This window comes from Onychomys torridus, chromosome 21 (genome assembly GCF_903995425.1).
Source record: "Onychomys torridus chromosome 21, mOncTor1.1, whole genome shotgun sequence".
In the NCBI taxonomy this organism is placed as follows: Eukaryota; Metazoa; Chordata; class Mammalia; order Rodentia; family Cricetidae; genus Onychomys; species Onychomys torridus.
Genome location: NC_050463.1, coordinates 9,162,292 through 9,175,415, shown reverse-complemented (window position 1 = coordinate 9,175,415; position 13,124 = coordinate 9,162,292). Strand labels below are relative to the sequence as shown.

The window sequence follows — 13,124 nt, the reverse complement described above, 5'->3', positions numbered from 1 at the left end:
TTCAACCATATTGAAGAATCCACTCAGTATTAAAACTTATAAAAAAGAAAATAAATAACAAAAGTTGTAAATTGTAACAAACTATATCAAATTTATAAAAGTCCCTCATTTAGTCAACTCTCATAAATATGTCTTATGAAAAAAAGACTGATATAAAGTAACTTATATAGAATCCTCCAAAAATTATAACACCTGAATAAAAGTTATAAAAAATTATGAGCATATTATGATTATTAGTCATTCAATATTATAGTAGATTTATGGAATATTTATGGCTTTTTTAAATACAGGGTTATTTTTTGTCTTTACCTATGTGTGTATCTGACTGTGTCTGTGTTTGAGCTTATGAATGCTAGTGGCCCTGAGGCCAGAAGAAAGCATCTGATTCCCTGGAATTGGTGTTATAAGCTGTTGTGAACCACTTCATGTGGGTTTTGGGAACTGAATTCAGATCCTTTTTAAGAGCAGTATGTTCTCTTAAACATTGAGCCATCTCTTCATCCCCTGAACATTTTGTTTCTAATGGCAACTCTAGTTTTTTTTGTTTGTTTGTTTTTGTTTTGTTTTTTTTTTTTTATAATACAGAGTCTCTCTAGGTAGCCCTGGTTGTCCTGGAACTCATTGTCTAGACCAAGCTGATCTTAAACGCATAAAGATCCACTTACTTCTGCCTCCTTACAGCTAGTATTAAAAGTGTGTGCCATCACGCCCAGCAAATGGTCATTGCTGAAAATAATTGTTGAAATGATAACTCTCTAAGGTTTGTTTAAGTGAAGGGGCTTCAGTTTGAAAATACTGACTTTTAAAGAAAGATTTATCTATTTTTATTTTATGTGTATTGCCTTCATGTATGTCTGTGCCATGTGTGTGCAGTGCCCTTGAAGACCAGAAGAGGGTATCACATTTCCTGAAACTGGAGTTACAGTTAGCTGCAATGTGGGTGCTGGAAATTAAACCCAGGTCCTCTTGAAGAGCAGTCAGTGCTTTTAGCTGCTGAGCCATTTCTCAACCCTAGTAACATTTTTAATGAAGTCATGTTTTCATTTCACATACAACCATATTTAATTTGTATGTAATTCAAAATGTATGTCTAATATGTAAGGCTTATTTTTATTTTTAAAGTAACAGGTAGCCAGACATGGTCCACACAGCTCTAATTTCAGCACTTGGGAAGCTGAGGCAAGAGTATTGCCAACAGTTCCATGAGTTCAATTGCTATGAACCTTGGCTATGTAATGAGTTCCAAGCTAGTCCTAAAAAGGAAAATAAACACAACAATTTTCATTGATAAACCATTGAAAAATGAATTTTTGTTGATTGTTGGAAACTTTCTAATGTCCTTAAACAATAGTGGTCTCATTTTTTTTTTCTATCTCATCTTTATATTCTTTATAATGGTTAATTTTCTTGTTTGTGTGACTATCTGAGAAACAAAATGAGGAAATGATTTATTTGGCTTCATCATGGTATTGTGAAGCAAAGAGTTCACATTATAGTGGTCATAAAGGTCTTTAACAGGTCATACAGGAAGAGTTCAGTACATGAAGATAGCCCCAGGGTAACCTGCCCAACCCACTCATTAGGTCAGAGTTGTCTTGACCCAGTCATTCTTTACAGATGACAAAACAAACATATCCAGATGTATAATTAACTTTCATGGTAACTTCACATATAAAATGGTACTTGAGTGGGGATTTTGTACTTTTTATTTCTGATAAATGTTTTTCTTAAGTTTTTTTTTTTTTCACATTAGATTTCCTTAACTGTTTAAAACAGTGTGTTTGTCATTTATCAAACTTTGTCTTCATTTGAGAGTAGATTCTTGCAAATATCTCACAGTAATTGTGTTAGATAATGTTTACATTATTGGCTTAAGTTTTTCCTTTTATATGGAGCCATTGTTACTGTGTGCTTACAAATAATGGTAAGGTTTTTTTTTTTTTTAACCTTATATTTATTTCACATTTTACTTATTTTTCTTTCGCTCATTTTTCCAAAAGATATACCATGCTGGTGTAAGTGACTTCTTTCCAGAGAACATAAGAATCTTGCTTTTTGTGAAATAATATGTAATGAATTGTGCATCTGTCCACAAACCATAACTGACAACATGCTTCAACATTAAGACCTTTCTTGATTTAATTTTTTGCAGTCTTGGTATTTAGTTTAGAGGACTGAGTGGCTATTAAACATATGAGACACCCCCCTCCAATAGATAAGCTGATATAAATGCAAGTCTATCTTGGGTAATCAGAATAGTTTTTAAGAGGCTGAAATAATGAGGTGAAGAAAAAAAGGACTAGGTCCATTATTGAGAATAAGGAAATATTGTTTTACAGATTTTAGAAATATACTTACAGAATGTCTTTTTGTTGTTGTTGTTGTTGTTGATCTACCCTAGTCACTGAGGAATATTACTTTTTCATAAAATCCGGCCTTCCTATATATATATAGGTCAACCTCTGGACTTATGACATTATTTAAACACTTCAGTATTTCCTATAATGTACATTGGAGCCTGTCCTCCAATAAAAGAGATATATTTCAATTTTGGTGGAATTTTGTTTCAATAAAGCCAAAACAAAATGAAAATATCCTAAGTTGAAAATGCACTTAATACACCTAACCTCCTGAATTTCAAATATGAGCCAAGGCTAACTTGACCATGTCCAGATCACCTCCATTAGTCTATAGTTGAGCAAAACAAACCAACACAACATCAACTTTATAATATGTTGAAACATTCAGTAATTTAGTGGATATTCTGTACAATGTGGTATGTTATTGTGCCAGATGGCAAGCAGAATGTGCTGTCCCTGGATGCTATTGGCTAGCATCATGAGAAGGTAAGTATACTGTATATCACTTCTCCAGATATAGATGGTCCTTTGAAAACAGAAGATATTTCCTACCCAGCATATTCATTCCATAGCATTTTAACAAGAAAAACTCACCAAAAAAAAAAAAAAAAAACTGCCAGGAATCCATGATCATCCTTGTCTCAGTTAAGAATATTAATACACTTCTTAGTATGCTTGTAATACTCCCTAAATTTGCTTTTAGGTTTAACCAGAGAAATAGAAAAGAATCCTAGGTAGAGACAGCATCTGTTACAGTGATTTATTTGAAGTAAGAGTGTCAGGACCTATTGAACAGCACCTGAATAGACGAGTAAGGATTGAGAAGAAACAGAGACATAAGATAGATTTGGGAGGACCATCAGTGAATACTGCAGTCTCGAGTTTATTCTGCCCAGTGCTTATATACAGCTCAGACACTAGGCACTATAGGCTCAGCATCAGCAAAGAATGCTACATTGTTATAGACCTTTTTATCTGAAAGTACCTCACATTCAAGGAACATTCAAACCACTTCCCTGTTCTCAGGGAGGTAACATGTGTGCTGTTTTTCTTGCCAAAACATCTAGCAAAGCTGAGCAAAGCAAGTATGCACTTTTGACCCATCAGACCAAGATGAAGTCACTAAAGCTCCCACATAAGAGCACAGAGTGGAGGGAGAGATTTTAGAGGCATCATGATTCACATGAAAGAGCTAGAGAGATGGTTGAGTGGATACAAGCACTTGTTCTTACAGAGGATTAAAGATCAGTTCCCAGCACCCATATGGTGGCTCATCATCATTCATTATTCCAATTCAAAGAGATCTTGATGACTTCTGATCTTGAGCATCAGTCACATACCTGGTACATTATAGCTGGAGTTTAGTGCTGGGGATGCCTTTCTGTATGCTGTGAATGTGTTGCTCTGATTGATTGATAAATAAAACACTGATTGGCCAGTAGCCAGACAGGAAGTATAATATAGGCAGGATAAGCAGAGAGGAGAATCCTGGGAAGTAGAAGGCTGAGTCAGGAGATGATGCCAGCCACCACTGCCATGAGAAGTAAGATGTAAAGTACCAGTAAGCCACAAGTGATGTGGCAACTTATAGATTACTAGAAATGGGTTAATTTAGAATATAAGAACTAGATAGCAAGAAGCCTGCCATGGCCATACAGTTTATAAGTAATAAAAGTCTCTGTGTTTACTTGGGTCTCAGTGGCTGTGGGCCCCAGCAGGACTGGAGAAATCTCCAGCTACAGTATATATGCATACATGCAGTCAAGACACTCACACAAAGAAATCCATTTTTTTATTAAGATTAACTTAATAGACAGCAATGACTAGACTAGAAATCTTCCTGACTACTAGCTATAATAAAATAGCCTGTGTACAAAGTGGATATGTAGTCTTCAACTCAATCTCTTGGAACTTAGACCTAGGTCTTACTCTGGCACATTTCCAACCTCATTTGGTTTTCCACTTGAATAAACTATTTCCTTTATTATCCAGGGGTCTCTGTCAAAATCACTGTTTGGAGACAAGAACCTAAAAATTACAGTGGGTGCCTTCCAAACTCAGAATTTCACCCTTAACAGCTAGTGAACAGCCAGCTAGAAGGTAAAGACAGAATGCCTTCAGATTTCTTCCTTAGGGAGCTTGCTGGCATACACTTTCCTAACACCTACTAGCTTCTCTTGTTTGCTTCTAGTCTTACAATTTGTTCATCAGGACAAACCCTCAGTTTGGAAAGGGGTGTGAAGTTTATGATCCAGGGCTCAGTAGTTAAGAGCACAGATTGCTCTTGCAGAGGACCCTGGTTCAACTCTCAGCACCCACATGGCAGCTAACAACTGCCTTTAACTCCAAGATCTGACACCTTCACATAGACATATATGCAGGCAAAACACCAATACAAATAAAATAAAAATAAATATGTTTTTAAAGTTCAGGAATCATCTCAATGAGATGCAAGCAGCAACACATCAATGTGGGAAGGGAAGCCAAATCAAATGCTGTCTGAAAGCTAAATACTTGAACCCATCTCTGGGAAGTGATGTATGTCAGTCTTGAACAACAGGTTCTTGCACATCTTAGAACCACTAGTCAACTTGGCTCTCTACTCTTCTGCTATTCTTCATTTTTCTATACACTTACTATTCTTAAATTCTTGTCTGTTTACTGTAGGCAAAACATTCCTTTGCCATAATGCCCAAAAATCAAACCTCCACCCATTTGTACTTTTAACCTGAATGGTGATATAAAAGAAACACTGGACTAGTATCAAAAAGGATAAAATAAACAGGTGGGCAGAATGGTATATACATTTAATCCCAGCAGTTAGGAGACAGGCAGATGGATCTCTGTGAGTTTGATGCAGGCCTACTCTATACAGTCCCTGGCTACATAGTAAGAGAAGAGGAGAACAAAGATGCTAATGTGGACATTCAACTCCCCGCCTACAGTTCCTGGATTCTGGAGGTCCTGGCCACAAATGGTGGGGAAAAGCCACCAAAGTCTTTGTCTTGGAGAGGAAGAAGAATCAGGCAGCCATCCATCTTCAATGTTTAAGTGAAAAGTATATTAATCTACCTAGACCTCTTTGCCTTGTTTGCCTACCAAGGAGCTGTCCAACTCCTAGCTTCTCATTGGATCCATCACTCTCAATGTCATCATTGAAAGCCAGAGGGCAAATGAGGAGCCTAATAGATGAATTTGAATGGACTTATATTTAAATATCTTTAAAATATCCTGATTTGGTTTCTTCTGGTTTCCTGCCTAGAGATTATGATGCTAATAATCGTTAATTCTTGTATTTACTTTACTTTTCTACCTACATCTGGCAGTTATAGGAATAAAATCATTGGTGCGCTCTTGGGGTATTTAGGCCAGACCAACTAAAGAAGTACTCCAAATGCTATACCTGACACCCCCATTCAGCTCTAAGGAGCTAGATCAAGCATCACCCCAATTCTATAAATGGAAGTTAGGGTTATCTCTTCAAATGGGGTAATGATGAGAACAAGAGACATAAAATGGATAGGCAGTTCAGAGCAGAGGCCCCAAAAGTAAAAGTATCAGTAATGTCCTTAATTCTTTGGTCAGGAATGCTGGAAGGGAAGTCTGCTTTCTTATCTCCCTCTAAATGATCACCGCTATTGGAAGGCTATATGTAAGGGTGAAAAACCAAAACTTCAGCCCAGACATTAATAATCTCTTCTAGTGAAGAGCTTTAGAACTAGATAACTAAATGTTCATTATATCTGCCATCTAATTTCAGCCCATCTCCTAAATAATATTAAGGCTACTTCTTCAGAGCAGGGCAGCAGCAATAAAACCCATGAAGGGAAAACTAGTTTCTTCTAGTCAAGAGGATGAAATATCTGGCCTGAGTAGAGGCCTAATGTTCCAAGCTATTCAAAATAGAAAAGTTAATCTACTTGAGCCTGTCAATACCCTGACCAGTGGACCATATCTCATAAAGGTAGGAACTGATAAGTATTTTGAATCCTTGTAATGGGTTTCTCCACTGATGGAATAACCCAAATCAAGCCAAATTAATAAGGCCAGGTTTAATCTGAGTAAAGCATTCTTGGATGATGGTTGTGGGGAGCATCATATGGCAGGTCTATAGACCAGAACATAAATATCCTGTAGGCACAGTCTTGAGGAGCTCTGGCAGAGAAGCCGCCACTTGGTAGGCTTTCTAGAGGGGCAGGGTTTGGAGAGGCAGGAGGGAAACTGAGGCAGAGTTTCCAACAGAACATCCCAACCTTCTTAGATATATGGGTGCTGGTTCAAATCCGGCTACTTCCTGCTGTCAAGGGCAATGGGAGAGGCAGTTGGGAGTCAGTGGGCTCACACTCAGTGGGAGGTAGTGTTGAAAAAGCATTCAGTTAACTGACATCCTGGAGGCTTTAGGGATCTGTTTCTTGAGGAAGCAGAGAAGGCAAGTTGGTAGGAGATGGAACTAGCCATGGGGAGAATGGAGGCTGCCAGTAAGAAAGGAACAGAGACGTGCTCTGATTGTACTGACACAGATGAATGTGCAAGGCAGAAGAGGAGATAGGCCCTTCACTGGGACAATTTGAATCAGAAGGTGGAGGGTCCCAGTCGTTGGACAGACCATCTATCCTGGATAAGATGCCCACTTGAACCTGGTGGTACCAGCACTGATGTCCCAGGAGCTTGGGGGGATGGCATGTCAAATCAAGGGATAATGTGTTCCAGGAATACCTGAGCCATCATATCTGCTGTTTCCATGGAGGTGGAGAGCACCTCTATCCATCCTGTAAAGGTGTCAATAAAAGTTAAGAGAGAACATGGCTTTTTATGAGTGGGCATGTGGGTGAAATCAGTCCTTAGTGTCTTCGGAGCTGGTATAGGGACTGGTGTATCTGTAAGGCCCCCTGCAGGTTGGCCTTAGCACACATCTGGCAGAAGTGGACCTGTGAAATATGGGCTAAAAACTGGGTGGGGTCAAAAGGGGGCTCTGGAGACTGATATTAGTTTCCACTAGACCAGGTTCCTTGATACAGTAGCAGAACTCTTTCCAGGAACCTGCAGGTGCCTGTAAAATAGCTGGAACAGATTTATATCTTGCTGTCATAGCAAAGGCTATGTCTTTGGGTTAAAACATTTTTCCTAGGGCCTGATTTTAGCCCGATGAAATGTACCTTTTAGTCTATTCTTAGAAGACAACCAGAGAACATTTAACTGAACAAAAGAGATTGAGCAAGTGAAGGAGGAGGAGGGAAGGAGGAGGAAGGAGGGGACAGAACAGAGTTGAACACACCTGCAGGCTTCCATACCCTCTTTAATGCTAACCTGTTTCAGAGGGGGAGGAGTTGGCATTTTAGCAGAGTTTTGCCATATGTGGCTGGAGACAATACAGGAACATTTCTAGGAAGGTGGGATCACCATAAGCCATGCTAAAGAGATCTGTAGAATAATTATTCCTCTAGCAAGATGCTGTACTTTTCCTCTCCAGAATTCCTGCTCCCTAGTGCAATCCCTGCCATCCTCTCTGAGGTTCAGCTGGGTCAGGCTACCTTTCTGAGTTATGACCTGAAAAAGGTATTTTTTTTTTCTTTTTGTTCCTATTCCAGATACTAGTTGGACACTAAGTATGCTTTTTCTGATACCTTTGCTGCCATCTAGGTGTTTTGATAGAGTTTGTTTTCTGTAATTCTACAGAATTAGAAGTCAAGAAAATTCTCAAGTACAACAGGTAGCAACAGAAAATCTCGGACACTGCAGACAGAATCATGTAAGAGTATGGGGAGGGAGGTGCACACAGAAAGACCCTTTGCAAAGCAGAGGGACAGGGATGAGGAAGCTTTGAAAGGTCTTTTCTAATTTAGAGTTGTTCAGTTTGAACAAACACAGGGAAACAAATACTTTGGGGTAAACATGTCTGATCCATGGTGCTGAACTTGTAGGACCTCTCCACAGGAAGGGGGCCCTATTGACAGGAATAAAAGCCCAGTAGGCCTTTTAGGCCTTGGTGTCTATTTAGAAATATAAGGGGAAAGCTAGAAGCTTGCTATCTTTATTATCTATTTGTCTGCCTATCAGAGATCCATCTAACTCCTAGTCTCTGGCTTTGGGCTTCCTTGCTTTTCCCATAAAGTTTACCTCCCTGTCACGTGACTGCCTGCCTCACAGTGTGGCTGACCTCCAGGTAGGCATAACTCAAATGACATGCTTTATTTTTCTTCTTCTCTCCATTGTCCTACTCCAGCAGCTGCCATGACTTACAACTTTGCTTCCCTGGATTTTTTTTTTTAATTCTAATTAAACTATTTTAATTGGCAGAGCAAATGAACTGGTTCCTGCACCCCTAGAGCACGTCATGATTGCTACTATGTAACTGCACTTTCCATATACATTGAATAACTATATCCTCTTGGCATATTTTTCTTTGCTTGACTAAAAATCTATGGACTGAGTGAAAGGGTAGGGGAAAGTTTTTGCTATGATGCAAACTACATCATCTCAAATTTCTCCAGTGTGGCCTGCCCTAGCTTGGCGTCCCTTTTCCTATGTGGCTGGTCTAGGGACTCCTTCTCTAGAACTGTGGCTGGAATGTGATATTTGCGCCCTAATTATAAAAATCGGAGCTTACCATCATGCACAGTGTAGAGGGTGGGCTCTGACAGCTATCCAATCAGTACCGTGGAGCGCAGCACGAGCTATCCAATCAGAAGCGCCGATTAACAAAGCGGAAGTGCCTCAACGGCCATCTTTCTACTTGCCTGGCTACTGTGGTGCTGTGCTGTCTGGTGAGGGAGTCACAGGCGGCCGTTCAGGGTCCGTGGCTGTTTGACTTCCAGCACCGGAGTATTCCTGAGAGTCTCAGGAAGCCTGGGGCTCAGACATGGTAAGTGTCCTTGCGGCCAGCTGTCCAATCAGGAATGCCGGGAGGCAGAGCGGATGCTCCTCACACGCCATCTTTCTTCCTGGCACGGTCTGGTCAGCTGAGAGGGGCGGGAACACAGTCAAGCCTCTGGCCGGGTGACAGCCAACCTCTGAAGCTGTCTTGAACCCGTAAGAACCCTAGGACGCAGACGTGATAAACGTCTGCAAGTATAGGACTCACTTGGTCTTTCCTGGGTCGGTGCTTCTACACCCAGCCCTGCTTTGGGTGCTGCGGGCATCATGGTTTCTCTGCTGTCTGTGTGGCGGACTCCAGCGGCCTATCCCAACTCTTGCAGAACTCCGTTCTCCAATCTTTACCGCAAGACCCCTCCTAAAAAGTATATATAGTTGAGCATGTTAGCACATGCCCACAACACTGGGACATGCGAGATGATAATGAGTTGAAGGCAACTTTGGACTGAACCCCACATTCTAAGTCTACCTAAGCTAGCTACAAAATTCTGTCCAAAAAAAAAAAAAAAGTGATGTAGACATTCAGTGCTTTTGGATTAGTTAACTTGGAAATAGATTAAGAAGCTCCATATTCTAACCCCGTGTTCTGGTGTATTTTAGTACATTATAACCCTCTTCTACAGTGATTTGTTATTTTATTTTCACTGTCTAAAAAAATTTTTTTGAGCAAAATATTGGGAACCATATATACTTAATTTTTGCTTACTAATTACTATAAAAAATGCCTGGTTTTGCCTGGTATAGTGGCTCATGTCTTTAATCTTAGTATTCAGAAGGCAGAGACAGGTGGATCTCTGTGAGTTCAGGACCAGTCTAGTCTACAGAGGTAGTTCAGATCTGAAATTCCAACTACTCAAGAGACTAAAGCAGAAGGATGGCAAGCTCAAAGCCTGTCTAGGCTACAAGAATTCCAGGCCAGCTTGGGCAACTTAGAGCATGTTTTAAAATAAAAAATAAAAAGAGGAACTGGGGGTGTACTATAGTGGCAGAGAATATTTGCCTAGAAGTAGATTCAGTACCTAGCACACATACAAGAAAAAGATATTTTTGACCATGAATGGAATAAATACTTTGCAGGATGTCTGGAGGACAGCTAATACCAAAACTATGGTGTTAACATGGGTTTGTTCTTGTTTCAGACGGCGTCTTATTTGCTCGTCTGGAACTCACTATGAAGACCAAGCTGACTGAGAATTCATAGAAATTTACTTGCCTCTGCCTCTTGAGTGCTAGGAATAAAGGTATATGCCACAAAACTCAGCCAAGTATTCTTAATACCCATGTACAAATGTCTAATGTCCCCAGTCATCTGGGAAGTTAATTCTGAAATCACAACCAAGAATGATGCAGTGGCATAGCTTGTAATCCCAAGTCTTGGAAGGAAAGAACATCACAAGTTTGAGGCTAACCTAGGTTACATAATGAGACCCTATCTCAAAAAATCATAACTATAGGTGTTCAGTGGTGGCAAATGACCTTCATCTCAGCATTTCAGAGGCAGAGGCAGGCAGGTCTCTGAGTTTGAGGCCAGTTTGGTCTACAAAGTGAGTTTCAGGACAGCCAGGGCTACTCAGAGAAACCCTGTCTTTAAAGACAAAACAAAAAATAACCATAGCCAGAGCCCAACTAGTAGATGAACAAGGACTACCAAAGCTGTCCAGCCTTCATGTTGGCAAGGATACCCTCCAATGGGAGAGGTAGGCCCATAATAACTCAAAGAAACATACCCCAAAGCCACAGTTCTATTTCTAATTCTAGAAATGTATGGCAGAGTTCCCATTTGCCCTTAATAAAGAGATGGAGGCATTTAGTACTGTTAACAGGATGAAATAAGTCAATTGTCCATTTGTAAGATGTAAAGGAAGTTAAGAAGAGTAAATGATAACAGGAGATGATATGGAGGTTGGAGTTTCTTCCTTTCAGCCTGGGAGTGGTGGCACATACCTTTAATCCAAGCACTTGAGAGGCTGAGGCAGTTGGATCTCTTTTTTAAAAAAAATTATTTTATTTTTATGTGCATTTGTGGTTTTGTCATGGGTGTCAGGGTCCTCTGAAACTAGAGTTACAGACAGGTGTGAGCTGCCATGTGTGTACTGGGAATTGAACTCGGGTCTTCTGGAAGAAGAGTCAGCGCTCTTAACCCCTGAGCCATCTCTCCAGCCCACAGGTGGATCTCTTAAGTTCAAGGACAGCCTGGGCCTACATAAAGAGGCTCTGTCTCAGAAATAAATTGAGGTTTCTTTCTTCTCTATGCATTTTCAGTGTGTAAAAAAAGAGAGTGTCATCATTGATCATTTCTGTTACCATATCCAGCACCTAATTTTATACCAGCACTTGTTTGTGTGTATTTATGAGCAGTGTGGGGTGCTTTGGACAATCTGGCCTGGCATGACTATCATGATACACTAAAGATATAAAGCATACATATAATGTATTTATTTCACTATTATTCACTGTTGTCATGCATGTTGTATTAGTCATTTTTCTCTGGCTGTGATAAAACACCATGACCAAGGACCATATAGAAGAAACATGGTTCCAGAGGAATAAGAGTACATAGTGGTTGGGAAGCACAGTAGCAGCTGGGACTCATGGAAACAAGAATAGGAAGCTGGGGGCTCATCTTTATACGCAAGCATGAAGCAGAGAGAGTGAAATGGAAGTGATGAGAGGCTTTTAATTCCAAAGTCTATCCTTTGATACATCTCCTCTAGAAAACCCATGCCACCTAAACCTTCCCAAACAACTCCACCAACTTGGTACCTAAATGCTTAAGACTGTAAAGGAAATTTCTCATTCAAACCTCCACACATATATGTAGTATGCAATTCTGAGTGTGGACATGAGAGTCTGGAATTGAGCTTCCTCTTTAATTTGAAACATAACTGTATCTTTAATATCATTTGAAGTTTTGCAAGTACATTTTTGTGTTTTACTACACTTTCAATCAAATGCACCCTATTGTCACCCTATCTTTTGACACGTTCTCACTAAGTATTCTACGTTGGCCTGGAACTAGCTATGTACATTAGGCTAGCCTCAAATTCATAGAGATCCTCATTATATTCTCCTACTCCCATTGATCTGTTTTTTCTCAACTAGTGCCTTCCCATCTTCTATACCACTAAAGAAAATGTCTCTTCCTCCCTTAGCAACTATTAACTACATAGAGATCCTCAAGGAGTGGATAGGCCTCATGAGCCCTTCCTCCTTAGCTACTAGTTAATGGCCTATAAGTCTTCAGAAGTCTCTCTCTCCTCTATAAAAGATGTCGATTAGCCCAACATTGTGCCAGTATATTTTGTAGGTAACCCCAGCTGCTGTGAATTCAACATCTAGATAGGATAGAGGGTGCCCTGCTATATCACTCTTTCTGCCTTTTTTCTTTAAGACAAGGTCTCACTGTACCTGAAGTGAAGCTGGGAGTCAGCAGTGTTGTCTTGGCTTCCCCACAGAACTGGAGTTATAGGTACATGCTAGGATCACAACTCAAGTCCCCATGCTTATGCATTCTTACCCACTGAGCCATCTCTCCATCCAGTAAGTAGTGATATAAACCATACCCTTCAAGCCTTGGAGTTTTCACCTAGGTTGTGAAATAGTTGTGGTTATTTGCACATTCAGTGCTGTCCCATTGTGGCTTTTTCCTATGGACAGAATAACATAATCTAGTCCACTCTGATTTCCCCCTTTGAAATACCAAAGGAAGTCACTTACCCAAGCAGTAATTGAGATGAGCATCAGAGTGTCATTTTTTATTTGAACAATACCTTAGTGGAAAAGTGTATTGTATTTTGAATGTGAAATGTCCCCCATACTTCACATGGTTAAACACTTGATCTCTACCCAGTGGTACACTTTGGGAACGTTGTTGAACCTTAAAGAGGTGAA

The 13,124-nt window shown here is 40.0% G+C and overlaps 1 protein-coding gene across 5 annotated transcripts in view; it reads left to right on the top strand.

The window, feature by feature from the left end:
• LOC118571690 (zinc finger protein 136-like) overlaps positions 1–13,124 on the top strand; it is a 75,206-nt gene that overhangs the window by 38,197 nt on the left and 23,885 nt on the right. The window contains exon 1 of one of the 5 annotated variants that reach the window (XM_036170909.1): positions 9,036–9,222. The exons of the other annotated variants lie outside the window; for them this stretch is intronic. Within the exon in view, the coding sequence (XP_036026802.1) occupies positions 9,220–9,222 (3 nt within the window). The 5' untranslated portion in view covers positions 9,036–9,219. Of the gene's footprint in view, positions 1–9,035; positions 9,223–13,124 lie in introns of those variants that run through there. 5 annotated transcript variants of the gene reach the window in all.